The sequence below is a fragment of the Sphaerodactylus townsendi genome, linkage group LG07 (genome assembly GCF_021028975.2).
Source record: "Sphaerodactylus townsendi isolate TG3544 linkage group LG07, MPM_Stown_v2.3, whole genome shotgun sequence".
Taxonomy (NCBI): Eukaryota; Metazoa; Chordata; class Lepidosauria; order Squamata; family Sphaerodactylidae; genus Sphaerodactylus; species Sphaerodactylus townsendi.
Genome location: NC_059431.1, coordinates 121,909,708 through 121,936,150, shown reverse-complemented (window position 1 = coordinate 121,936,150; position 26,443 = coordinate 121,909,708). Strand labels below are relative to the sequence as shown.

General features: G+C 48.7%; 2 protein-coding genes and 1 long non-coding RNA gene across 6 annotated transcripts in view; 1 reads left to right on the top strand and 2 right to left on the bottom strand.

Moving 5' to 3' along the window:
- The window catches only part of DNM2 (dynamin 2), a 92,217-nt gene extending 89,239 nt beyond the window's left edge, over window positions 1-2,978 (top strand). For all 4 annotated transcript variants that reach the window (XM_048504214.1, XM_048504213.1, XM_048504215.1 and 1 more), the window contains one exon: window positions 1,019-2,978. In XM_048504214.1, coding sequence (XP_048360171.1) covers window positions 1,019-1,088 — 70 coding nt within the window. In that variant the 3' untranslated portion in view covers window positions 1,089-2,978. The remainder of the gene's footprint in view (window positions 1-1,018) is intronic.
- On the bottom strand, window positions 2,127-13,869 carry LOC125436873. Its single transcript, XR_007245130.1, has 2 exons — window positions 13,043-13,869; window positions 2,127-4,472 (listed from the first exon to the last, which is right to left on the bottom strand). It is a non-coding gene; the product is annotated as an uncharacterized LOC125436873 (long non-coding RNA).
- Window positions 13,870-17,066: 3,197 nt separating this feature from the next.
- TMED1 (transmembrane p24 trafficking protein 1) lies at window positions 17,067-25,894 on the bottom strand. The gene is made up of 4 exons (XM_048503769.1): window positions 25,549-25,894; window positions 24,281-24,378; window positions 21,269-21,452; window positions 17,067-18,086 (listed from the first exon to the last, which is right to left on the bottom strand). Exons 1-4 carry the CDS (start codon window positions 25,750-25,752, stop codon window positions 17,868-17,870), a joined length of 705 nt encoding a protein of 234 aa, XP_048359726.1. The 5' UTR covers window positions 25,753-25,894; the 3' UTR covers window positions 17,067-17,867.
- Window positions 25,895-26,443: the final 549 nt, after the last annotated feature.

Sequence of the window (26,443 nt, the reverse complement as noted above, 5' to 3'; positions counted from 1 at the left end):
GAGATGTGCTCAGAATCACACAAACCCGCAGAATCAGACCCAGGTCTTTCCTGTCACCTGCTGCCTAGGGATGCCGGGAATTGATGTTGGGACCTTGTGCGTGCCAGACAGATGCCTGCCTGCCTGCCTTTGAGCCACAGCCCTTCCCCAACCATTCTGTGTTGGAATACCCAAGAGCACCTTTCTTTCAAAAGCTCTGCAGCTGAAACAATGGCAATTCTGAGCAAATCCAGCTTTCCCTTGGCTGTGCTGCTTTTGCGAGGCATCTGTGCCGTGCTCCTTTTGGCTCTGTCACCTGCTAACATGTTGTCATCCTCGCTGGAGAAAAGTCCTCCTTCAATGTTCCTTGTCTGCCTCTGTTCCCTCTCTTGTTTAGGATTCCTGACTCAGCCCCTACAAGCGCAAACCATTCACCTGTAGTCTTTTCTAGTGACCTTTGTATCACTTTGGCTTTAATTTTTTTTATTTGTACCTAGAAACTTTGACAACAAAAAGAGTTAACACAGATTACAAATATTGCTCCGTCCCTTTATCATAGGGATTTCCAGCTTCATCTGCCTCAAGTGCTAGTTGTAAATAAGTATACCTCTTGGGCCTTCGTACCTTGTCGATGTGCCCAGGAGAGTGCAGGAGGCACAGGAGGGCAGTCCAGCCTCGGACCCTGGAGAGGGCAGTGAGACAGAAGAGGAAACGTTGGCAGGCGTGGGACTGGAGGGCAGGAGAGGTCGCGCAGTTCAGAGGAGTGCCAAATGCCACCTTGTGGTGCACTGAGAGAGGGAAGTCGGGGGAAGAGCATCTCCTGAGGAAACCGTGACTTGGCAGTTAGGAAGCAAAGGCAGGACAACCAGGAGCACGAAAGTAGTGAAGAGACGACCCAGCTGAAGTATTGTGAGGAGCCAGGAGGGTGCGCTTGCCATTGGGCTTGCCTGCCAGCTTTTCTTTGCCTACCTGGCCTCCTGCTTGCCTGGTTCTCCTTTCCCAGCGTTCATTGCCTTCTTCTGTTTTGTTCCCTCTGCAGCCGGAGACCCCCTGCTGCCCCGAACCGGCCTACCATTATCCGACCAGCTGAGCCCTCTTTATTAGATTAACTACCAGCATCCTGGGGAGCTGTTGCCTGTTAACTATCTTGTGGAAAGAACTCACGCCTAATCTCTTGTGTGTGGAAGAGCTCTCTGCAGCCGTGATCGACTGTAGCCAAGGCCCACGTTGCCCCGCTTCTCTCCCCGCCCCTTCCCCCCAAACAGTCACAACCATGCTGTCGCCAGTCTCGGGATGGATGGCCGGCCGCTGTTTGTCTGTGGTCCATCAGGAGCCCTGGGAGGCTGAGCATTCCTTGTCGTGGTTTCCCTCGCTGTCCCTCAAATCTCTGGATCTTGGCAGAAAGGAGTTTGATGACCGGAACCTTCTCTGGAGAAGGGTCGGGTGGGCTGGTGGCTGCTTCTTTGCTACCTTCTGGGTGGCCACACCAGACCTGTCCCTCATGACAACGTGGAGGATTCTGCTTTGTGGAGTAATTTTGCACTTTGTTAAAAAAAAATAATAGAAAAGAATCCCCCCCCCTTCGGTTGGGTGATTGCCTGTGAATGTGTGAGAGTAAAGAAGTAAAATTTTCCAGCTATTCCTTGTAAGTTGAGTACATAGAAATCTCATTTTTGCCATTTTTGTTGATTGGACTCTTCCCCCTCCCCCTTCTGTGGATTTCTTTGTTCTCCTGTATATAAGATCCCTCCCCCCCCCACCCGGGCTATTAAATTTAATTTCAGTTAGAGCAGTTTCCATTTTTATAGCTTCGAAGGAAGAAATAAAGAAATGAGGAGGAGGACTGCAGATAATAACTTGCTACTAAATCCAGTTTGCTAAACTACTGCAAAATGGCCCCGAGCCAAGAGGGAGGCCTTCTGAGTGTCAGGGTGACCTTCAGGCTGTGCCCCCCCCCCCCCCCCCGGCAACAGAAGCTGTGGACTGAGCTCCTGGCACACCTGTCGCTTGGCTGCCCATCCTTACTGGCAGCAAAGCAGGGGGTGCCCTGGAGTCCTTTCACGCGGTGTTACCAGCCCCCTGCTTCCTGATAAATGGACTGTGACCGCTTGTAACCTGCCTTATCTTGTACGGAGAAGTGGTGTGAGTGAGGGTGGACAGCAGGAAGTCTTTCCCTACCAAACTGGAGGGGGGGCTTCACCCCTCAAGGAAGACCCTTGGGTCACGCTTAGCGGCCGAGTCCTCCCTCAAAGGCGGTGGGAGGCTCCCCAAGGCCAAGAGAGAGAGGTCCCAGGCAGGGCCCAGCAGGAGAGTTTGAGCTTCCTTTCTAGCGCTAGAGCCTGGAGCATTTGCGAGCCACACAAAAACCCTTCTCAGTAGGACTCGCTCACCGCTCTGCTCTGTCTGGGCTACAGTTGTATATATTTCTTCATAAAGACAGACTGTATTAGTACATGTATAAATGCTAGGTTTTTTTAAAAAAGAGAAATCAATGAAGTCCCAGCCCCCCTGTCAGGGATATCTCAGGAGAGATGTCAGGAACAGCAACACACCCATACCACCTGCCTTAAAATGTTTCCTTTCAGTGGCCTCTTCTCTTCCTGCTCGACTGGAAAGAGTCGCAGGCACTCGCTCGATGCCCTAGGTGGGCTGAGGCCTTCCACAGGTTGAGACTAACTGTGCCTTTTCTACTTGAACTCCGTATTGTCTGCCCTCCGCCTGACCCTTGTTCCCTTCCTGTAGAGGCCTCTCTGAGCCCTTCCTCATCTTTCACCACTTCTCCAGAAAGCTGGCAGTTGCTCGGGTGGCCAGACTTGGGCTCTGAATTGCATTTGCTATGATTTGCTTCCTGTTCTTACCATGGGGGTGGGCAGAAGTACCTTCTCTCCCTCGCCTTCAGATGAGAAAAGCCCCCCACACACACACACACTGTTTGACATAAGTGCCTCCATTCTGTATACTATTAATAAACTAAATAAAGGGAAATTCTTCTGGTGGAAGGTCTGTGTCATCTTGTACTAGCAGAGTTGGGTTTTCTTTCTCATTTGCTGAATTTCTAGGGTCCAACTAGAGCTTGGGCTGAACAGAAGAAGTTCCACCTCCGGTACGGGCTGCCTCCCTTGGAGTCTGTGGAAACGAGCAGATTAGCCGGAACCGAGGGTAGGTGTCCTAGAACTTGCTGCAGATGGGAAGTTTTACATCCAAACCTTCCACAGTGGATGTACACAGGACCTTATTGCTCTGTTTATATGAGTCATGTTCTTTTTCTAAAGATATGAATCTCTGTTGCGTGGGGCCTCCTCTCGGACTCTGTCTCGTTGGGTTGTTGAAGCCGTTAAATTGTGTTATCAGCATGCTGGTGTGTCTTGCCCATTGGCCACTTGGACCCGTTTGTTGAGAGTTCAGGTGCTTTTCTGCGCAGAGTCTCATTGCAAGACATGTGCGAAGTGGTGCCATTGTCCTCAGAGACTTTCGGTATGTTGGTTTGTTTTATTCGATTTATATCCCGCCCTCCCCCCTAGGGCTCAGGGTGGCAAACAACATCATAAACAGCAAAACAATAATAATATCACCATGAAAGCAATAATCATAACAACATGAATAAACATCAGTAATCATTATATCATTATATCAATAATGGCATAGATAAACAACAATGATCATAACATCGTAATTAGGCACTATAAACATCAATGATCACAGTAGTATGTCTGAGCACAGCATTTAGCATCAATCACATCTGTTGGATTTGGTTTGCTATTCTACTGCTTTGCTGAAGGGAGTACAGTTCTGGTGCATTACGTGTGCTGCCAGCAGGTGTTGGCTAAGGCCTGGTTGGACAGTCCAGTGTCAAGGCAGGCAGTAAGCAAAGGTGTAGTCAGGTGCTCCAGAGTCAAGGCACAGGCAAGAGGTCAGGCAGGCAGGCTGAGAGCTGGAGTTCAGAGGAAGACCAGGTACATGGAGCTTACCAGGAAGTACACTTGTTGTACCCAGGCAGGGCGCCCCTGCTAGCGGGGCCAGGCTCCTGCAGAGACTTAGTCTCCTTCTTATGCAGATGAGTAGCTCGCAGAGCCTTCTGTCATACTGAGCAGCAACATGGGCACTTCTCCTTTTAGAAGTGTCTGTCTGTCTCCTTTGTACAGCTGGCATGTTACTGTGCTCATCTGAGTTCCCTGATGGCTCTCCCAGCTGCATGGCATCAGACTCTGCCTTGGCTGGCAGGGAAGGGCTTGGAGCTGGCTTTGCCTCAGCTTGCTGGAAAGAGCTTGCCTGCATCTCCTCACGAGGAGTCAGTTCTGGATCCACAGTGTCTTCGGCTCTATGTCAGAGTCCTCATCATCTAGGGACTGGCTCATGACAACATGCCAGATGGGAGTCAGCTGTGTGGAGAGCAGTTCTATGCCCTTTTTTCAACTAGAACGGCAGAGTGCACCATCATCTTGTCCAGATTTTTTAAAAATTGCCAATGAGTTGTGGAGCTGAGAATATTCTCCCTGCAGAAAAGAGCATCAGTCAAAGGCCGATGACGCACAAGGTGTTTGGTGTGTGATGGGGGCTGATGTCTGTCGCAGCAGGATTCCTTGTACGGACCTGCTCCCTGCAGCCCCACTTTCACTTTCCATGGCAAGCAAGACCATTTTTACCAAGACTGATAACTTGCTTCGCTGCCAGAGCAGGGAGTTGCCAGCGAACGCAGCTGTGCCCCAGAGACCTTCCCTCTGCAATCCATGCCCCCCCCCCCCCCCCCATGTTGCCGGCTCTTTCAAGTTATGGAAAAGACTTTCACATAGCCAAAATACACTGACTTCTGACTTCCATGTCAACAGATCAATAGAACAGAGAGTGCTTGGACAATAGTCTAGTTTTACACTAATGCACAAAGCATGGGTAATAAACAGGATGAACTGGAACACGGCATAATAAATATGATATAACAGGCATCATTGAAACCTGGTGGGTTGAATCTCATGACTGGAATGTAATAATTGAGGGATACAACCTATCCCAGAGAAGTAGATCAACTGGGAGAGTAGCACTATATGTCAGGGATGATTATACCTGTGAGCAGGTCTATTACTTAAATCCTGGGCACCAGGTTGAGAGCATCTGGGTAAAAATTAAGGGGGAGAAAAACAAGAGTGATCTCATTGTGGGGATCTATCACAGACCCCTCAAGCCAGACTGAAGAGTTGCACGATATCTTCCAGAAGATACTTTCACAAAGAAACTTCCAGAAGAAACTTTCACAAAGAAGAGAAATAGTAGTAATGAAAGATTTCAATTATCCAGATATTTGCTGGGAGTCAAACTCTGCCAAGACTACCAGGTCCAACAATTTCCTCACTTGCCTTGGAGACATTTTTATGGTCCAGAAGGTGGATGAGGCAGCAAGGGTATAGATCAGCAAGGCTATAGATCTGCTCCTAACCAACCATGATAACCTGATTAATGGGGGGTAAGTGACTACGGCGGGAGTGACCATGTTCTCCTGGATTTTGTTATACAATGGAAAGGGAATGCCAGGTCTAATCAGATACACATTCTAGACTTTAAGAAAGCTGATTTCAGTAAAAAAACTACTAAGTGTGATCCAGTGGTTAAGAATATTAAAAGAAAAGGGAGTACGATGGGAATTTCTTAAAAGTGAGAAGGCACAATTTCAAACAGTTCCAGTGAGGAGAAAAAATGGGAGGTGTCTAAAAAAACCAGGATGGATGTCTAAAGAACTCTCAAGTGAGCAAAGGGACATGTACAAGAAATGGAAAAGTGGGGAAATTACTAAAGAGGAATTCAAACAAATAGCCAAGACATGTAGGGAAAAAGTCAGAAAAACTAAAGCTCACAATGAGCTCAGACTTGCTAGAGATGTTAAAAACAGTAAGAAGGGCTGTTTTGGTTATGTCTGTAGCAAAAGGAAGAAAAGGGGGTCACTGCAAGGAGAAGATGGTGAAATTCTAACAGGGGACAGAGAAAAGGCAGAACTACTTAATACCTTGCTTCAGTTTTTTCCCAAAAGAAAAACAGTGCTCAATTGGGGGGGAATGGATCAGAAGATACAGTAGGGGAAATTCAGCACAGATAAATAAAGAGCTAGTACAGGAATACCTGAATGAATTCAAAACTCCAGGGCCTAATAAACTACATCCCAGGGTATTAAAAGAACTGTAATCTCAGAACCGCTTGCTATAATCTTTGAGAACTCCTGGGGAACAGGAGAAGTCACAGCAGACTGGAGGGGAGCTAATGTTGTCCCTATCTTCAAAAAGGGGAAAAAAGAGGATCCAAACTTCCCCCCAGTCAGCCTGACATCAATACCAAGAAAGATTCTAGAGCAGAACATTAAGGAGACAGTCTGTAAGCACTTGGAAGGGAATAATGTGATCACTGAAAATCAAACATGGATTTCTGAAAAACAAGTCATGCCAGACTAATTTTATCTCTTTTTTTGATAGAGTGACAAGCTTGGTAGATGAAGGGAATGCTGTGGATGTAGCATACCTTGATTTTAGTAAAGTTTTTGATAAGGTGCTCCATAATATTCTATCAAGTAAGCTAGTGAAATGTGGACTTGACAATGCTGCTATTAGATGGATGTGTGACTGATCAAACTCAAAAATTGCTTGCTCATCAATGGCCCATTTTCATCCTGAAGAGAAATGACCAGTGGGGTGCCACAGAGTTCTGTCTTGGGCCCAGTGCTATTCAATATTTTAATCAATGAATTGGTTAATGAAATAGAGGACATGTTAATCAAATTGGCAGATGATAACAAATACGGAGGAGTAGCTAATATCCTGGAGGACAGGAGCAGGATTCAAAATGACCTGGACAGATTAGAGTGCTGGGCCAAAACTAACAAAATGAATTTCAACAGAGATAAATGTAAGATTCTATACTTAGGCAGAAAAAATGAAATGCACAAATATAGGATGTGTGACACCTGGCTTGACAACACTACATGCAAAAGGGATCTGCGAGTCTTAGTGGATCACAATCTGAACATGAGTCAGTAGTGTGATGTGGCAGCCAAGAAAGCCAATGCAATTCTGGGATGCATCAATAAGAGTATAGTGTCTAGATTGAGGGAAGTAATTTACCACGCTACTCTGCGTTGGCCAGACTTCACTTAGAGTACTGTGTTCAGTTGTGGGCACTTAAAAGGATATTGACAAACTGGAAAGTGTCCAGAGGAGGGCAACCAAAATGGTAAAAGGTTTGCAGTCCATGACCTACAAAGACTTGGGGATGTGTAGTTTGGAGAAGCGGAGGTTAAGTGGGGACATGATAACTATGTTTGAATATTTGAAGGGATGTCATGTTGAGGAGGGAGCAAACTTGTTTTTTGCTGCCCCAGAGACTAGGACATGGAGTCATGGATTCCAGGTGCAGGAAAAGAGATTCCACCTAACAGTAGGAAGAACTTTCTGACTGTCAGGGCTGTTCAACTGTGGAATTCACTGCTGGAGAGTGGTGGTCTCTCCTTCGTTGGAGGTTTTTAAACAGAGACTGGATAAACATGTCGGGAGTGCTTTGATTGTGTATTCCTGCATTGCAGGGGGTTGGACTTGATGGCCCTTGTGGTCTCTTCCAACTCTATAATTCTAATAACAAGCTTCTCCGTCTTCCCAGCAGCAACAGGAAGCGGGGGGGGGGGGATATTGGCTCTAGCAGGGCTTACAATGTCCCCTTCTTTAACAGAAGTCCGCTGGCCTGTTGCAGATTAACTTATGAACTAACATGAGCTTTATGGGTCAGAGCTCACTTCTGCAGATGCACATAGGAAGGAAAACATTTGTTTCATATTTAAAAGGAAACCTAAAGAACTACGATGGCTGAGTGTTAGGGCAGAGAGGATTTGTGTGAATCCTGACCAAAATCTTTCAGGGCTGGTTATATGTGTAAGAGTCTGGAACATAATGACAATAAGGATAGAGATTAGAAGTTCCCCGTTCCATGGAGCAGAGTCAAACACTACCAAGCCAGACGCTTTACAATTGTCTGATCTTATCTCCAGCCAAGCTATTTTAATTTCTAAAACCCTGGAACTCCTTTTAGATAACTTTAACAAGATAGGAGCTAAATTGGAATTCTTGGACAAGCTCAGTCAAACAATGGAGCAATTTAGTATGCAACTTCTGTCAATAGGAAGTAAACTCAACACCTATTTTAAGGACCAGAAATCAAGCTGCCCTTTTTGGCACAACTCACAGTCCTTAGTACTGCAAAGGGAGCAAATAGCCCTGTATATTGGAGACTCAGTTTGAATGCAAACCGTTGGGGCAGTCATTATTCAATCAGACAGTCACTAAGCTCTCTGTTGCAATGTAAACCTGGAGGCTTACATCTTTCTAAATTTGAGTCACTCCTGGTGGGTCATTACAGAAGGCTTGCTCTCACGTTTACACAAAGCAAGACTCCTAATAGACTGCTCCAAATTAAAGAGCACTTGCAGAAAAAAATATGATATCCTTGTGGTAAAGAATGTTTAAAGACTCAGTGATGAACAAGCTGATCGGAAGGGAATCTAAGAATATAGTACCAAAACTTAGTCTCCCAATTCAAGGTTTAGTGAAGGGCATCGAATCAATTAGTATCACAACTTTCTCTGATCAACAGCTCACCTACCCCAAACAGGAACAGAGGATTTAATGGGAGATAATCAACCTATCACCACAGGGATATTAAATAGACAACAAAGAAAAGAAAGTCCAAAGAAGACATCACAGGACAGGGTGACCTGATTCTGGATGAGAGCGAATTGACCATTGACACCCCAGTTCTAGCGACATTAACTCCAGCGACATTAGCCCGTGCAGTTCCCTGGCATGAAACTCGAAATCAGAAGCAACACCAACTGTCAAAGCCCCTCTCAAACAATGGCAAGTATGAGTGGGAGGTGGACCCAAAACCCATGGAGGCTTTATATCCTTCATGGACCCAAAATAACAGCCGCAAATCATGGGCACACGAACTACTTGAACTCAGTTGGACCGACTCCCCACAAACTGCACAGCAGGTGAGAGTGCCACCACCATCACCTACAAGCACAACTAAGCTCGAAACCCTGGACTATAACTGAAGCAATTATCGAATTTAGAGAGTTCTGAGGTATCCAAGAAGGACAAGGAGCTACCTGAGGTTCACGAGGCTTTCAACAAAGATAAAGATTTACCTTTAATTCAACAAGCAGCATCCAATATTCCACCACACAATGGCGTTGCTATGGACTCAAACACAGAGGACACTTTGCAATCTGTATGGAACTAGCATGGGAAATATAACTCCCAACCCTCTCTCTCCCAGCGAGAACATCTTTAAACAACAGCAACCGCAACGGATTCGTGGTACACCATATTGATGAAGAAATTGGGAAGTTGAACTCTACAGACTGACTACTACCCCAAATGCCCATCCAACTGGCCTTGAGACCATCTCCTGGAACATTGCTGGGTGGGCAAATAAGACACTGAACTCCGAATTTACCCACTACCTCACCCAATTCCATATCATTCTATTACAGGAGACATGGATGACCTCCACAATTAACATTCATGGTTACAAATCATTTACACTTCATGCTTCAACTTTAAAGAAGAGAGGCAGACCATCAGGAGGCTTAGCAACATTTATATCTCAAGGAATTGCCTCAATCGAACTTGATGTGTGTGAACCAATTGCACAGGCGATCAAAATACTGTACAATAACAAAAGCTTTATCCTAGTAAATGTATACTTCCCCCCAAGAAATGGGTCAGTAGCTAATGACAGTGATTGGAGAAGACTGTCAAATTTTATAGGTGACTTAGAAGCCAAGCATCCCCAGTCAGAGTTAGTGGCGATTTTAACGCCAGGAGTAGGAAACGATCCCATCCAATTATGTTCCCAAGAAGATATAGATCAAGAACTCCTTCAGCCTACACTTTACACCATATGCAAGGAGATCTAAGGATCTAAATTCCAACTCAAATGGAGCTCCATTTAGCCAAATTGGCCCTCCCACACAACAAAATCTGGCTAAACGGACTGACTAAGTTTCCAAATGCAGGCCGAATTTACTTTCATCTCTTCCCATGGGTGCAGCAGTAATAGACTATATACTCGTGTCTCCACACTTGTTAGCCATTCTACAAGCCTTTAGGATAGGGGATACGATGATTAGCAATCACCTTCCACTCATCCTCTCCCTCGCAGAGACCTCTACTGCCAAAATTTCAAACTATAAGGCAATTAACACAACTCCCATAATAAGATGGTCAACCCAAACATGCAATAAAACCAAGGAAGCACTAAGCAACACCACCTGCAAGTTTCTAGGCTCCTCAGTAGTTATTGCAGATAATGTTAGCAGCAGTATAGGAAATTATGAAAAACTTGTTTCATATTTGGTGTCCCTTTTAGGGGAACCCCGAAGGAAGGGAAATCTCAAAGGCAGAGACTGGTTTGACGCTGAGTGCAAATATTTGAATCAACAGATTCGGATCACATACAATAGATTTAGGGCCTCCAAGGCCAAATTCCCGCCTCCTGAATTGTTTAGTCTCAAACAGACTCTATGCAACCACATCAAAATAAAACGTCAAGAGTCAATATATGCATGGCGGGGAGCAACTACTATATGCCACCCTATCCAATAACACAAAACAATTCTGGCAATTAACAAATAGGGGCATGCGTCAAAATCTCCCAATAGCTGCCGACATCACTCCTTCATTATGGCAGAAACACTACTCTGGAATTTTTTACTCCGACCAAGAGATTGACCGAAGCTCTAGCATGAGCCCAGCCCGTAGATTTGCCTGAATGGGCCCCAGTTAACAGGCGAGAGGTTATTGAATTAATTCACCAACTAAAGTCTGGGAAAGCAGCTGGCCCTGATATCATTGTAGCAGAGATGTTAAAAACTGACCCAGACTGGTGGGCTCCAGTGCTCATTATTTACATATATCAACAAATCTTTAATGATTCCTAAGGACTGGTTAAAGGCGATCATTGTACCCCTCTACAAAAAAGGAGACCCCCAGTGTCCCTCTAATTATAGGCCGATCAGCCTTTTATCTATCGTAGGCAAATTGTATGCTAACTATCTACTGAAAAAATTAAAGAGCTGGACAGACAAACATCAGCTACTACGACCCAAGAACAAATCGGGTTTCGGGCAGGTAACTCTATTCTAGATCACTGTCTAATTCTCCAACAGCTTGCAAGCAAATGCGTAGGCACGAGAAAGAGCGAGCTTGATGCTGCTTTTCGGGATTGGAAGGGTGCCTTTGATCTCGGTAGATAGGGAACATGGCATAAATTAAAAACCCTAAACATGGAACAAGGACTTTTAGCTCTAATTAAAGCGTTCCACACGCAATTTGCCAAATAAGAACTTCAAGAGATGGCACGTTAACAGAATCAATTATGGTTAACAAAGGGTTAAACAAGGTTGCCCACTGGCACCCAGTCTATTTTGCCTATTTCTCAATGACTTCCCTGCCACCTTAACTAAAATTGATGGCAATCCGCCCACTTGCTTAGGTTCGCTGCATATATCCACCCTGCTTTATGCAGACGACGCTGTTCTCTTGTCATATTCCCAAGTAGGCTTAAAACGCCTACTAAACTGCAGTGCAGAATACTGTCATGTAAATAAGCTGACGCTTAACTATGACAAGTCCAAAGTCATGATCTTTGCAAAATCTAGGTGTAAATGTAGCTGGAAAGTGAACAACCATGTCCTAGAGCAAGTAAGTCAGTTTAGATATCTAGGGCTCCTATTCAGTTACAACCTATCTTGGGTCCCTCACAGCAAACAAGCAGAGAACAAAGCTAGGGTGAATGCTGCAGCGATTCTCCGATTTTTCTACTCTAAAGGACACCAATTTGTCCCCGCTGCACTGAAAATCTTCAATGCAAAGATAATCCCTCAACTATTATATGGAGCCCCAATATGGTTCCCCGAAATTAAATCACCTTATGAGTCAGTACAGGGATACTTTTTGCGAAGAATTTTAGGGTCACCAAGGTGTGTCCCATATGACACCCTATGCAGAGAAACTGGACAAAATAGTATGGAACTGATGGCATGGACAAGAGTACTTAAGTACTGGACCCAAATTCATTTTGAGCCCAGACCCAATAGTTTTATACATCAACTCTTATCAGAATCTACATCTGTGAAATGGTTGGCTGACATAGATAAGAAACTTAACAACATGGGCTTAACAGCTGACCAGTTCCAAACTATGTCTGCCATCAGAATTCATAATGAAATTAAATCTGTTTTAGTTGAACGAGAGAAACTGAGAATGTTGCAGGAGGGGGGAAAAAGCTGCTCCCCACAGGCCTTGGGAATTGTCCGATCAGATTACTGTGCCAACTATCTGTACATTCTGTGCAACCCCAAACAACGCAGAGTGTACACTTTGGCTCGTTTTAATGCTCTACCAAACGCTATGACTCTTGGCAGGTATAATAACACCCCATATGAGAACAGGTTATGTCAATGTAACATGGCCGTTGTTGAGACGGTTCAACATGTACTATTGGAGTGTCCAATATACTCCAGTCTATACGCTCCATGTACATCTGTCCATTGGTAGAGAGCTCAAACGCTGTCAGGTTACCATCTGTGATGAACTTTCTACTCAATGGGTCCTGTGATCTTGTATGTGAGAATGTTGCAAGTTTTTTGAGGCACTATTTGGTCAGGCGCAATCATTGTCTACATAGTAGTAATGGTTAATTAATTTATATGTGTGCGGTTTACAAGGCGTGGTTGTGAACGTTTAACATTGTTTTAATGTATTTAATGTATTTAATGTTTTAATGCATTTTAATGTTTTAATGTCTCAGTTAGTAGATAAATGCCTCTTTTCTACTTTTCTACTAACTCTGTAGTTTATAATGCCAATAAAGGCTTTGGAATTGGAATTGGATTAGAAGTTCCAGCCTCTCACAGGTGTGGGTAAGCTTATTGAAGTGGTAATTTAAAAACAAGCAAACACAAAAACAGATAACCAAGAGCTAATTGGGTTCTGCTGTTCTATTGGAAATTACAGGAAGAACATGCACATACCTGTTTAAGCCAGAGGCAGGACTGAATTTCTTGACAGGCTCTAATTCCACTCTGTCACATTATATATTCCCTTTAAAGGACAGGGTTTCCCCCCTTTTGTGGACCAGGGACTTTTAGGTCTGCAGCAGATACAGGACAACAGAAGTTCCTTGAACCACATTATGCTGACTTGCACGTTGCTCAAATCAGTCCCCAATGGTGTTTCTCGAAATAACTGTGTGCCAAGTGTTCTGCAAATGGGAGAGGAAAGGGATAGAGTTGCCAGCAAATGTGGGTGTGGGGTAGAGGTCCAGGGGAAAAAATTGGAAAGAAAAATAAAGCCTCAGATGCTTACATGTTATGACCATAGTTTCGGGTGATTCCTAGAACTAACCAGAAGTGCATTGGTAGCTCTAGTAATGATCAGAAACTCTACTGTAAGATACCCATAGAGTTTTTGGCAATTGCTAGAGCTACACTTATCACTTCTGGGTAGCTCTAGGAATTGTCAGGAACTGTGTGGTCAGAGCTTGCAGGAAGTAGCTGAGCCCCTTTTAGAAGAAAATTCTACCCAGGATAATTGTGCCCCCTCCTTCAGCCCTCGTTTCTATCCATTGAACAGCTGAGCACGGGTGGGCAATGGCTGCAATTGGCTGGATTTCTTCCACCGTAAGTGGGCAAATGTGAACCCTAAGAGGAAGGCCAAAGAAAACCTTCAGCAGACAGAATGGTGTTCTATCCTCAGGCAAGCAGCCCATTAGGGGGTTCTGGAGCACAACTACTGACCCAATAAGAGCAGTCAGCAGCATCCCAAGAATGTCCTGTAGGATTCAAGCGCAGAGATTTAAATACAGCTTTAAAGACCAGACATCAATGGGAAACCCAACCTTTGTCTCCATTCCAGGGAGAATGCAACACATCCCACACAAGAGGTCCTCAGACCCATCTCCTGAAACACACGGATCTAGATATATATAAAAGTCTAACAGTGTGTTTGTCCCTGATGGGCTCCCTCAGAAGCTGCTGGACGGATCGCCCCCAAATTTTCACAGGACGGCCCTCCCTGTTGTGGGCAGGTCATCGGACCTTCAAATCACCAAAAGTCCATACCTGAGCCAGGAAAAACGTCTTTTTCCTGGCGCACCAGGCCATGAAGCTGCCTCTGTTTAACTGTCACCCTTTGAATGTCCGTGCAGCCTGTCTGTCTGTGGCCTGAGGGCTTGGGATGAGGGCTCAGAATGTTCGAGCAGATGGGCAGAGATGAGCCGTGAAAACAGTAAATAGGTAATACTGTTAGGTAATACGAGTGGAAGTGAAACACATACACTTTGCCGTGTGAGACTTCAGGTAGGGTTCCCCCCCCCACTCTGTGCCTCACCCACTGCTACCACGCAACACACATCCAGCTCATCCTCACACCCCTCACTCTGCCCTCCCTCACATCCAACCATCACTTACCCACTTCCTCACCCATATTTGCCACAGCTCTCTTTTACTAAAAGTGAGCTGGAGTTTGCCTTTTTCTTCTAAGAAAATCCAGGGGTGGGGGGCGAACCAACACTACCGGCTCTGCTTCTTTTGCACATGGCCCTTTACGAACCCAGGGAGCTGACCTCGATCTGAATGCCTCGCCACCCTGCCTCTGCTGCCTGACTGGGATAGCCTCCTTGCCCCAGTTCTGCCTTACCCAAGCCAGGACGGTGTGTGTCAACCAGCCTCATGGACAGCGGGATTCGCACTCTGGACAGTTCCGCTGTGTATTGGAAAGGGTTATCTTATACTAAAAAAAGAGACAGCACCATATAACGATGTGCATTGAAAAGGGAAAGAGAGATTCCATTTGACCACCCCAAAAGGCTATGCTGGGGATCATTGGACCCGCATGGACATCTGTGTGGGTTGCGGACTGTGATGAGAAGGACAACTCCCACAGCAACGCGTGGCCAGGCCCGCTAGTCTATATATATAAAAATCTATCAGTGCGTTTTTCTGCTGACAGGTAATCTCCCAAACTACTGGACTGATTGCTTTGAAATTTTCACACAATGTTGCATTTGCATGCGGCCAGGTTTCCATATTGTTTCCACACCTCCTGTTGTGTACATGTCACAACTGTGCCAGTTATTGTGTACATGCCACACATGTGACAGTTGGAACCACAGTTCTGTTCCGCAACAGCGCCATCTGCTGGCCGTCAAAGCAACACCCTCTGATACAAGGGAAACAACCATGCCTTCCTTGAAAACAGCTGCCATCTGGAGTGAAAAAGATGGGGCCCGCCATCTGGACATGGCCCACCCACTGTAGCGGAGGAAGGGGAAGGTGAGGGAGGGTCTGGGGGTTTGCTGGACCAAACGCTCTGAAATTTGAACACAATGTAGCTCATGCCTCCCAGCATGTTTTAAGCTAGGTAATTCGCCTGCAAGGGAAGGGAGTGAAAGAGACATGGCCCACCCACCCTAGCAGAGGAAGGGGAACGTTAGGGAGGGATGGGGTGCCATGCAAGGGAATGGGAGAGAGGGAGGGGAGTGAGGAGCCCCTTGCCCCTCCCCTCCCTTAAAAGCATTGTTCAATGACACTTGTTCGAACCGTTCGCTTCCCCTTTTCTTTCTTTTCCACTTCACCAGACTGAGCCACAGCAACACGTGGCCGGGCCCACTAGTTTATTTAGACCGAATGCCTCATCTCCGGAGACCTGCTCAAGTGGTTCACAAAATAAAAACAATGGTAAGATCACCATAAAATTATTTTAAAAGGGGTGGGGGGAGACGTTAAAACAGCATTAAGCAGCCTGGCCTTGTATCTATAAAACAGCCCTCTGGGTTGAAGAAGAAGAGTTTGGATTTATATCCTCCCTTTCTCTCCTGCAGGAGACTCAAAAAGGGGCTTACAATCTCCTTGCCCTTCCCCCCTCACAACAAACACCCTGTGAGGTAGGTGGGGCTGAGAGAGCTCCGAGAAGCTGTGACTAGCCCAAGGTCACCCAGCTGGCGTGTGTGGGAGTGTACAGGCTAATCTGAATTCCCCAGATAAGCCTCCACAGCTCAGGCGGCAGAGATAGGAATCAAACCCGGTTCCTCCAGATTAGATACATGAGCTCTTAACCTCCTACGCCACTGCGCCACTAAAGTAGACTTTAAAATAGCTTTAAAAGAGGGAACACTGATTACAGGCCTGGGTGTAAAGTGAAGTGCTGTGGCCCCAAAGCAGGGGCTGTGAGCCACAAGGGCGTTACACAGGCAAGGTGCCGTGGCTAGAAAAGCCCCATCTCTGGTTCCCATCCACCTGATCTCTGCAGGCAGGAGCTGAGAGAGCAGGACTTGGATCCACCCCCTGGCATCCTGCGTGATTCTTCCCAAGTGCCAAAAGAGTGCTGACCTTTTGCTTTCCCATTCCTCCTACTCAAGACCATGTTGTCCTTTTTCTGCCATCAAGTTGCAGCTGAGTTATGGCAACCCAACAGGATTGTCAAGGCAAGAAGAGGAGAAGGTTGGATTTATACCCCCTCCTTCTATCCAGTAAGGAGACTCAAAGGGGCTGACAAACTCCTTCCACTCCCCACAACAGCCACCTTGTAAGGGAGGCGGGGCTGAGAGTTCTGAGAGAACTGTGACTAGCCCAAGGTCACCCAACAGGCTTCTCGTGTAGGAGCAGGGGAAAAAATTCAGTTCAAGAGACAAGAGTCCACTGCTCAGTTGTCTGGATTAAAGTCCACCTGCTCTTAATCACCACACTGGCTTTCAAGAGACTTACGGGTGGTTTACGTGCTTCTGAGTACCATTTTTGGACTTCCTTGGTGGTCTCCCACCCACCCAAGTGCAAGCCAGGGCTGACAAGCTCGGACTAGCCAGGGCTTTCCAAGTCAAGGCTTTGTCTTGGCTAGCTAGGGGGACAAGGATCTGCCAAGAGGCAGTGGAAAGGGGGTTCCAATACATGGCTGTTTACAAATTATTAGGGCTGGACTGCATCTAAAATCATTAGCTGTGGCTGAGCTCAGATGACACGATGTATTCAAGTTCTGCTAGGTCCAAAACAGAGCTTCGGGTTTTGATCAGCATACAAAAAATTATTTAATAGATTTAACCAGACAGCTTCCCCAATGGACATCTACAGTCTGTGAGCACACAAACAGGAATCCAAATTTTCTTGCTCCATAACACTGAAAGAGGCAGGTCTTGCGAAGACAAAGGAGCCGAGTTTTGACACAGTCTCCTGCTGGAAAGCAGCTCTGGTTTGAAAGGATGCAAGCTTCACACGCCAGCTTTCCCCAAGCTCAGAGAGCTGAAAACCCCTCTGACAACAGATGTCATGAATCAGAGGCAGTTGCGCCTACCCCGCAGGTAGCTCTCCCTGGTGAAACATGGCTATCAAGAAAGCCAAAGAGAAGGACCCCTCCCCTAGCTGCTGTCTTGCTTCAGTGCAAGATGTTGACTTTTCTTGGGGCAAGAATCATTTCAGGAGAAAACAGGCAGGTCCAGATCGGAAAATCCCACTAAGGCACATGGATACAGAGAGTCCAAGATTAGGTCTAAGGGATAATCAGTGTCCACAGCTGTAGTCCAAACCTACCCCCTGGGAACAGCAGCGTCATTGAAATGTCCAAGGCACAGAAATCAACGCCTGCTGGCGCTTCCTGGCAGCTGCCTGGTTATCCAGTTGGTTTCTCAGCTTTTTGCCAGCACCGCAGAAGTGTCTTATTTTCTCCTCCACCCCAATCTCTCCTTTGTGACCTTCGGGGCAGAGAGACTGGGGGGGGGACAGAAGCAGCCTTCAAACAGCCCAGAACATGAGGGTTGAACGTGGTCAGGATTCCTGGCCTGTGTAGGAGGACCAGCCCATCTGCTTGCTACATCCAGCTCCGCCTCTTATCCTCAAAGAGGCTTTTCAACAGGTACACCTGGAGGAACGACACCAGCAGCAGCATGCTGAGGTTGATGACAGACCAGAAGTTGACCCTGCTGAGGTTGCTCTCCTGCAGGTTGCGATCACGGGCCTCAAAGGCTCTCAGCAGCGCCTGCATCTGAATGCTTCTTTCCAGGCGGCTCTTCACAGTGTCAATTGACTCCTAGGATGACAGAATGAAGACTGCTCAGAGACCATCTGTTTTAGGCAGGGAGCATCACACTGGCAGGTGAGCCAGAAGAGAGGCGGACACAGAGGCAATCTGGCCAGAATTAGAAACCTACATTGTACTATAATACCATATGGTTGCAGTCCCCAGTATAGTGCCCATGGAAGCAACTGGGCCCATCAACACTTGTGAGGGGAGCCACTGTCAGGCAGAGGTTATTACTGGCACCCTGAGCCAAATGACAGCTGCACAGTTAAGGACAGTGTTGGTTCTGTTTCCTGTGGCAGCCATTTTAATATTTGGCGGCAACTCCTGTGGGAGTATTCTTGAGGGTAGTGCTCTCTCTCCCCCCCCACCCTCACAAAATTCCACTGGTTCTCGCAGGCCATAAAAAATGTGGAAGGTTAAAATAATGAGAACAGTATCAAGAACACGAGGTGAGGTTTGGGGGCCAGATGCTCCCTTTCTGCCTCATGATCTTTCTCTCGCAGACGTTTCTTTCCTGGGAATTAAGATCACAGAGAGGCACCTCCTGACCACCTTAGAAGAGAAGGAGTCTGGATTTACACCCCACTTTTTTCTCCCGAAAGGAGCCTCAATGCAGCTTACAAACTCCTTTCTTTTCTTCTCCCCACACTCCCTGTTTCAAAGAACTGTGATCAGCCCAAGGTCACCCAGTGTCATGATGGGGCGGGGGCGGGGGTTGTGGAGATTCGCTTTCGCAGGTGCTGTTTTATCACTTCTAGCTGGGGCCTTGGAGTTCTGTGGCTGAGACGAGACTCCAGGCCGGACGATGTGAACTGTCTGCTTCTCATGTGGGGGTGGGGACCACACACTCATATTATCGAGAGTTTGGCACAGTTTTTTGCCAGAACTCTCTTTCTATGTTCCTGAAACGTCTTCAGTAAAAACCTTGAACTCATCAAGTGATTGTTTGAATGGGGAATCTGACACCCAGCAGAAATGTAGGAGCGAGACAACAAATCCAGTTCACCAGATAAGAGTCCCCTCCCCTGCTCAAGTGGAGGAGTGGAGAATCGAACCTGGTTCACCAGGTTAGAGTTCACCTACTCTTAACCACTACTTCACACTGGCTTGTCTGGTGAGCAGACAGGAAAGGGCCCTTTTTGTGGCAGCCCCATGATTCCGGAAGGAACTGCCTTCCCAGCCTGCCCCGCTCATTTGGATCTTCATGAGGCAGCTGAAGACCATTTTATTTTAGGACTGCATTCAACTACTTTAGGTTTCATTTATTAGCCGTCCTAATTGTGATCTTAGGTGTTTTTTAACCATCTTTTAAAAGGTCTGAGCCACCATTTGTCAGCTGCCTGGATCAGCACAAGGCAGGAAGGAGCACGATCAGAGCTCTTACGTGCACAAGTCAACGTTGGCTTGTGGCCAAGGAAAGAGGTCTGGTTAGTTCACACATCAATTCACACATGCAAATGCTTGGTAGCTGAGACACCAAAACGCCTTCAATACATTTTTGTAGAGTTTATCAGAGAGGATCGGAAAGCTTTGAGGCATTTGCGAGGTTTTAGTCGTACGTCAGGGTGAACGTGTGAATGAATAAGCCCAACCATGTTTTGGCTCACTACGACGTTTCCACAGTGGTGAAGACTGCAACACGGCCCTGTTAAAGGCCAATTCGTTTGACTCAAAACACCGCTGGAGGCGTGATCCCTTGGGCGTTCCACAGGTGTACTCAATTCGTCACAATGAGCCACGCAGCGGCCATGTTGGTCCTCACAGCTGGGGGCCCCTACCCAACAGCGCTGGGAAGGTGTGGGCGAGTTTGATGGCCACAACAGCTGTGTGGAAAACATCAGGTGATTTTCACTACGTTGCCCTTTAATTTGTGCTTTGGCAAAAAAGGCAGACCGCCAATGCAACAAACGCTGCCCCAGCCCTGCCCATCTTGCAGAGCCACCAGTCCAGCAGTCCCCAACCTTTTCAGTCCAAATTCCAAGTCTGAGTTTACTTGGCACAGGGCCAGCCTGAGAGACTATGACGTTGGCACTCAGCTACTTCACCGAATTCCCTTTTCTACAGTGGCTGAACAAATGTTCTTCAGAATCTGACAAACACCAAGACACGGACAAGCACGACGGTGCTCCTGCCTCATGACCTCTTTGGCCACGCCCATCCTTTCACAGAGGCTACGCTCCAGCCTCTGACTGTTTTCTCTTTCTCTATTACTCTCTCTAATCCTACCAAGGATCCTCACACACACTCGTGACCCACAGAAGGCACAAGAGGGCTGCGGAAAGCCATTTGGGAGAATCAGCTGGTCACCCGTTTCCAGCGGCTTAAATTTGGGTCCTGCCACAAAGGCCGGGAAATGGTGGCTCAGACCTGAACTGCCCGAGTGCATCCCCAGTGGGCCCTGCAGCACCATGCTCCTGTCCTCGCTTAAATGATTTCACACTCCCAACAAGGCCCACGTGGCAAATGTTTGGGGTGAAGCCATTTCTCAGACCATTAGCAAAGTCAGACCAAACTCAGTACTTGCCCTGTGGCTGGAGGCTTAATTTGTGGCCAATCAGTGGTTTGCAAAGTCTGGGGAGTAAGACAGATGGGGGTGGGTTGGGAAGGACCTGATAGGCAGGGAAAGCTCCCCCCCCCCAGCAACCCCCCTTCCCCGCTTCCCACACTTACCTTAGCTCCTTTCCTTTTTCAGAACTTTTTCAGGCTGCAAAAGGCCTGTTCTCAGTAAAAACGGCCTGATGGAAACTATACTTCCCAGGAGACCTTGTGAGCCCCAAGGTCTCCTGGGAACTGTAGTTCCACAGGCCGTTTTTACTGCAAACAGGGCTTTTGCAGCCTGAAAAAGTTCTGGAAAAGGAAAGGAACTAAGGCAAGTGTGGGAAGGGGGGTGAAGGGGCGCCGTGGGGGGGGGTGCGCCGCAGGGGGGAGGGGAAAGGAGGAAGGGCCTGGGGTGATTTTCCGCGCCCCCCGGTGTGCGCCCAGTGCACACACCCTGTGAGTGCGCTGTAGCTTTGTGGCTGCTGCCAGCTGTGCCCCCCTCATTGTGTCACAGTTCTGTGCCCCCAGAGTCAAAAAGGCTGGAGACCTCTGGTCTAGTCCTATTATCCTGGTCTTGGGTTTGGAGACGTCCCTCTGATTCTGCATCTCAAGCCAGTGCTAGAAAAGCGCCTCCTGCCCCCATAGCCCACCTTAATGTCCTCTATCTTAATGTCGAGCATCTCTTCTGGTTCTGCCATTTCTGCCCAGCCATTCAAGTCCTCATCCTCGTGGGGGCTGTCGAAGATCAATTCGAAGAAGACGAGCTTCTCTGAGATGGTGCTGAAGGAGTTGTCGAAGCACAGCTTGTAGTCCCCCGTCTCGGTGGCCTCAATGCTGCAGGCAGGGAAAGTCAAGGCTGAGATGAGAAAAACACGAGTCTTCCCCTTCTGCCACGCCCACGCCAGCTCTCCCTGTATGATCCCACTTTTGTTTCTGATTTGTCTTTCTATGTAAGGTCCCCAATAATATAATTAAAAATCAGGGGTCTACAACTTTTTTGAGACTGGAGGCATCTTTGGAATTCTGACACAGTGGGATGGGCACAGCCACAAGACGGCTGCCACCAGCCAGCCACAAAGTGGCTACAGCAGTTTAGTGTTGGGTGCCCAGTGAAGACCCTTGTGCTATGGGGGTGGCTGCTGCTGAAGCAGGCCTTTTAAATATCTGCACAGCTGATCAAATAGCCAGTGGTGAATCCTTGCCGGCCTTGCCCATTTTCTCCAAACACTTGGATTCCCAGGCACCACAGCAAGGCCCCCAGTTTATACCGTCTTTCCCTATTTCAGCTGCATCGCTGTTCAAAGTGGTTCCCTCCATAGGACTGCTTTTCTCAAGCTGTTTTGCCACATGCTGCATGAACGAAGGATGTCTTCCAGTGCTTTTGGGTTGCCTTTAAACCAGTGATCCAGATGGGAACCTCGCCCTCTTTCCCTGGCCCAGTCTCCAGCTGCCCAGTGATGAGCCGGGAGAAGCAGAAGAGTTTGGATTAATCCCCCACCTTTCTCTCCTCACAGGAGATTTACAAACTCCTTTTCCTTTTCACAACAGCCACCTGAGGGAGGCGGGGTTCAGAGGGTTCTGAAGAACTGAGACTGGCCCAACGTCACCCAGCAGACTTCATGTTGGAGGAGCAGGAAAACAAATCCAGTTCACCAGATAAGAGTCTGCTGCTCATTTGGAGTAGAGGGGGATTCAAACACAGTTCACCAGATTAGTGTCCCCCTGGTCTTAATCACTACACCAGGCGGTCTGTCTGGAACCACATCCCACACTCTTGGCTGCCTACCATGGAAGGCTGTTGGCCAATTTAACAGCAAGATAGGAGCAGAACTAATTAAACATGCCTCAGAGTGTGAGCCAAAGAAGGCCTATATCTAGTTTAGTGATTTCCTCCGAAAGCAGTGTCGGGACAGGTATATCACTCTCCAGTGTTGCAAGGATTGGGGCCAGCTATCAGGACCACAAGACTCCAAAATTAATGCAATTTCAATGGCTACCAATCCATTCCTGAGCCCGGTTAATTGTGCCCTTTAAAGCGCTACATGGCTTGGGAATAGGATGTGAAAAGGACCATCTTTTCCCAAATGTTCTGGCTCAGGAACTGACACCACAGTGAAAGGCCCTCCCAACTGTCCAACCAATCAAAGAAGCTTGTTTGCTGGTTTACACAATAGGGTCTTTTCAGTGGCCACCCCATGATTATGGAACTCGCTCCACAGGAAAATACACCTGGCCCTCTCACTTTCAGTCTTCAGGAGGCAGCGCAAGTCAGATTTTATTTAGGACTGCTTTTGGTTAAGTTTACTAGTGGTGAGTTGTCATTTTAAATTTTGGGGTTTAATCCTTTCCCCCGCTAATTTACTTCATAAATACATTAATAAAATAAATCAGGGCCAGCACTCTGACATGACTCCATCGCGACCCTGCCTGCCAGTTTGGGCAGGAATAAGAGGGGAAGTCCTCCTATGGATTCAAAACTGGTTGAGAAACAGGAAGCAAAGAGTGGGTGTAAATGGGAAGTTCTCACAATGGAGAGATGTAGGGAGTGGTGTCCCCCAAGGATCCGTTTTGGGACCGGTGCTCTTTAACCTATTCATAAATGACCTGGAAGTAGGGGTGGGTAGTGTGGTGGCCAAGTTTGCAGATGATACCAAATTATGTAGGGTGGTGAGAACCACAAAGGATTGCGAAGAGCTCCAAGCAGACCTTGATAAATTAGGTGAGTGGGCTAAGAAATGGCAAATGCAGTTCAATGTAGCAAAATGTAAAGTGATGCGCATAGGGGCAAAAAATCCAAACTTCACATACAGGCTACAGGGGTCAGTAAGTCACAGACCAGGAAAGGGATTTAGGCGTCTTAGTTGATAGTTCCATGGAAATGTCAACTCAATGCATGGCAGCTGTGAAAAAGGCAAACTCTATGCTGGGGATAATTAGGAAAGGAATTGAGAATAAAACTGCAAAGATTGTCATGCCCTTATATAAAGCAGTGGTGCGACCGCACTTGGAGAACTGTGTTCAGTTCTGGTCGCCACATCTCAAAAAGGATATAGAAGAGATAGAAAAACTGCAGAGAAGGGCAACGAGGATGATTGAGGGACTGGAGCACCTTCCTTATGAGGAGAGGCTGCAGCGTTTGGGACTCTTTAGTTTGGAGAGGAGACGTCTATGATTGAAGTCTATAAAATTATGCATGGGGTAGAAAATGTTGACAGAGAGAAATTTTTCTCTCTTTCTCACAATACTAGAACCAGGGGGCATTCACTGAAAATGCTGGGGGGAAGAATTAGAACTAATAAAAGGAAACACTTCTTCACGCAACGTGTGATTGGTGTTTGGAATATGCTGCCACAGGAGGGGGTGATGGCCACTCACCTGGATAGCTTTAAAAAGGGCTTGGACAGATTGATGGAGGAGAAGTCGATCTATGGCTACCAATCTTGATCCTCTTTGATCTGAGATTGCAAATGCCTTAACAGACCAGGTGATCGGGAGCAACAGCAGCAGAAGGCCATTGCTTCCACAACCTGCACGTGAGCTCCCAAGTGCACCTGGTGGGCCATTGCGAGTGGCAGAGAGCTGGACTAGATGGACTCTGGTCTGATCCAGCTGTTTTGTTCTTATGTTCTTATGTATGTTCTTAACAAAAGAGCTCCACTCACGTGTGCAGTCCATCTGATTTCCGGTGCTCATCCACCAGCAGAACTCCAGACGGGCTCTCCAAAGAGAAATCGACATCCAGCCCAGCTCCACCGATAATCTACAGGATGCAATAGAGGACAGTTGAGGGAGAAGGCTGCTTCCAGATGGGTTGGCTTTGCAGGAAATGGGGGCAGAAGCCCAGCCGCATTGGTCTCTCATAGCCAAATAACGCTGGCGTCTAATGTGGCTGTGGAAAATGCCATCAAGTTGCAGTAGACTCATGGCGACCCTTCCTGGGGTTTTCAAGGCAAGAGACGTGGACAGGTGGTCTGCCACTGCTTGCCTCTGCACAGCAACCCTGGACTTTCTTGCTGGCCTCCCATCCAAGTACTAACCAACGACGACCATACTTAGCTTTCGAGATCAGACAAGATCAGGCCAGACGGGACATTCAGAGGTTGTCAGTTGTCTGCACGGCAACCCTGGACTTTTTTAGTGGCTTCTCAATGGCGGATTGAGCATGGCTGACCGTGCTGAGCTTCTGGGGTCTGGCAAGCGGGGGCCAGCCTGGGCCACTGAGACGAGAGCAGAGTCTGCAGGAGGCCCCTTGAAGTCTGGCCCCCGTGTTTGCCTTGACAGGAGCTCCTTTCTGTGAGTCACGGCCCACCTCTGGCACCCGGGAGAGCAGAAGCCCTTTCTGGGGCACCGCCAGGATGCCTTTGCAAGGAGGCTGCTGCGTGGCTTCACCCGCTAGAGAGGCCCCTGCCCGAGACGCTCCCAGTGGGGGGGGGGCACCAGGCTGTGGGCCTGGGAGACCCCAAGCCCCGCCCCTGCCGAGGCCACCTGGCAAGCCTTGCGCTCCACTGCAAAGGGATGCAAATCCGGCGGCCGGGGGGGGGGGGGATTCCTGGAGGTTGGCACCTGGGGAGGGATGCCGTGACGCCCGTCCTCTCCAGCTGCGATCCCTGCAGAAAACGGCCTCTTGAGAGGATGGGCACAGTGGCATCCCTCCCCAGGTGCCGGCCTCCAGGAGTCCCAGACTCTCCGCCTGACCTACCTCACAGGGGTGTTGTAAGGATAAAAGGGAGAAGCGGAGAACCACAGAAGTCAACAGCGGGGGATGTCAATGACATGAAAATAACGGAGGGCCTCCCGGCCGCAGCTGGAGGTTGGCAGCCCTCCCCCTCCCCCCCCCCCGAGGAGCCCGGGCGACTCCCCGCCACCAGCTTCGCGCGTAGGCCGGCCAGCGCCCCGGGCTCCCTCCGGCCCTCCGCCCGCGCGGCCTCACCTGGTACTCGAGCTCGAGGGAGCCGTTGGGCGGCGCGGCCTGGAAGAAGCACTCGCGGCGCCCGGCCGGCAGCAGGAAGGTCAGCTCGGCGTCCTGAGGCGGCGGCGGCGGCGGAGGGCGGGCGGCCTGCAGGGCCCACGACAGCAGCAGCAGCAGCAGCAGCGGCGCCACCACCGCCAGCGCCCCGCGCCCGCCCCGCCCCATCTCGCCCCGCCCCGCCCCGGCCCCTCCTGCTCCTCCGGCCGGGCGTCTGCTGGCAGGCAGGCAGGCAGGCAGGGGCGTCTCTGCACATGGGCAGAGTCGGAGCGCGGAGGCCCCCGGGAGGCCCTCGCCTGGCCCCGCCCCGCCCCGCCCCGCCCCGCCCCGCCCCAAGGCGCGCGGGGGAAGGCGGGGTCCTTCGGGCGGGGGGCGGGGCTTTGAAGACGCTCGAGGACAACATGTGGCGAATCTCCGAGAAGCGCCAGGCGCCCCGCCCCCCCGGCCCGGCCCCGGCCCCGCCCCGCCCCGCCCCCCGGCCAAAGGGCGCCCGGGATTTGCGCGGGAGGGGCCGGAGCCGGAGCTCCCGCGTTGGAGAGAAGAGCGGAGTTCCCGCGGGTGTCGGGGCGGCCCCTCAGCCCGAAGAGCGGGACTCCGGCGCCGGTCGTGCAGGGAGGCCGCTGAAGGCAGCGATGCCCCCCAGGGCCGGAAAGGGCGGCCGGGGAAAAGCGCAGCAGCAGCAGCAGCAGCAGCAGGGGGGGGAGGGGCCCAAACAGCCTCTCGCAAGTTTTAAAAATGCGTGGAAACATCTGGAGAACATCTGCACGTACACACAGGACACGTGAATACGTCAAGAGACAGGCGGAGCTGGTGGTTGTCCCGCTGAAGGCTTCCGAGGCCGGCCGGAGCCACCGGGCAG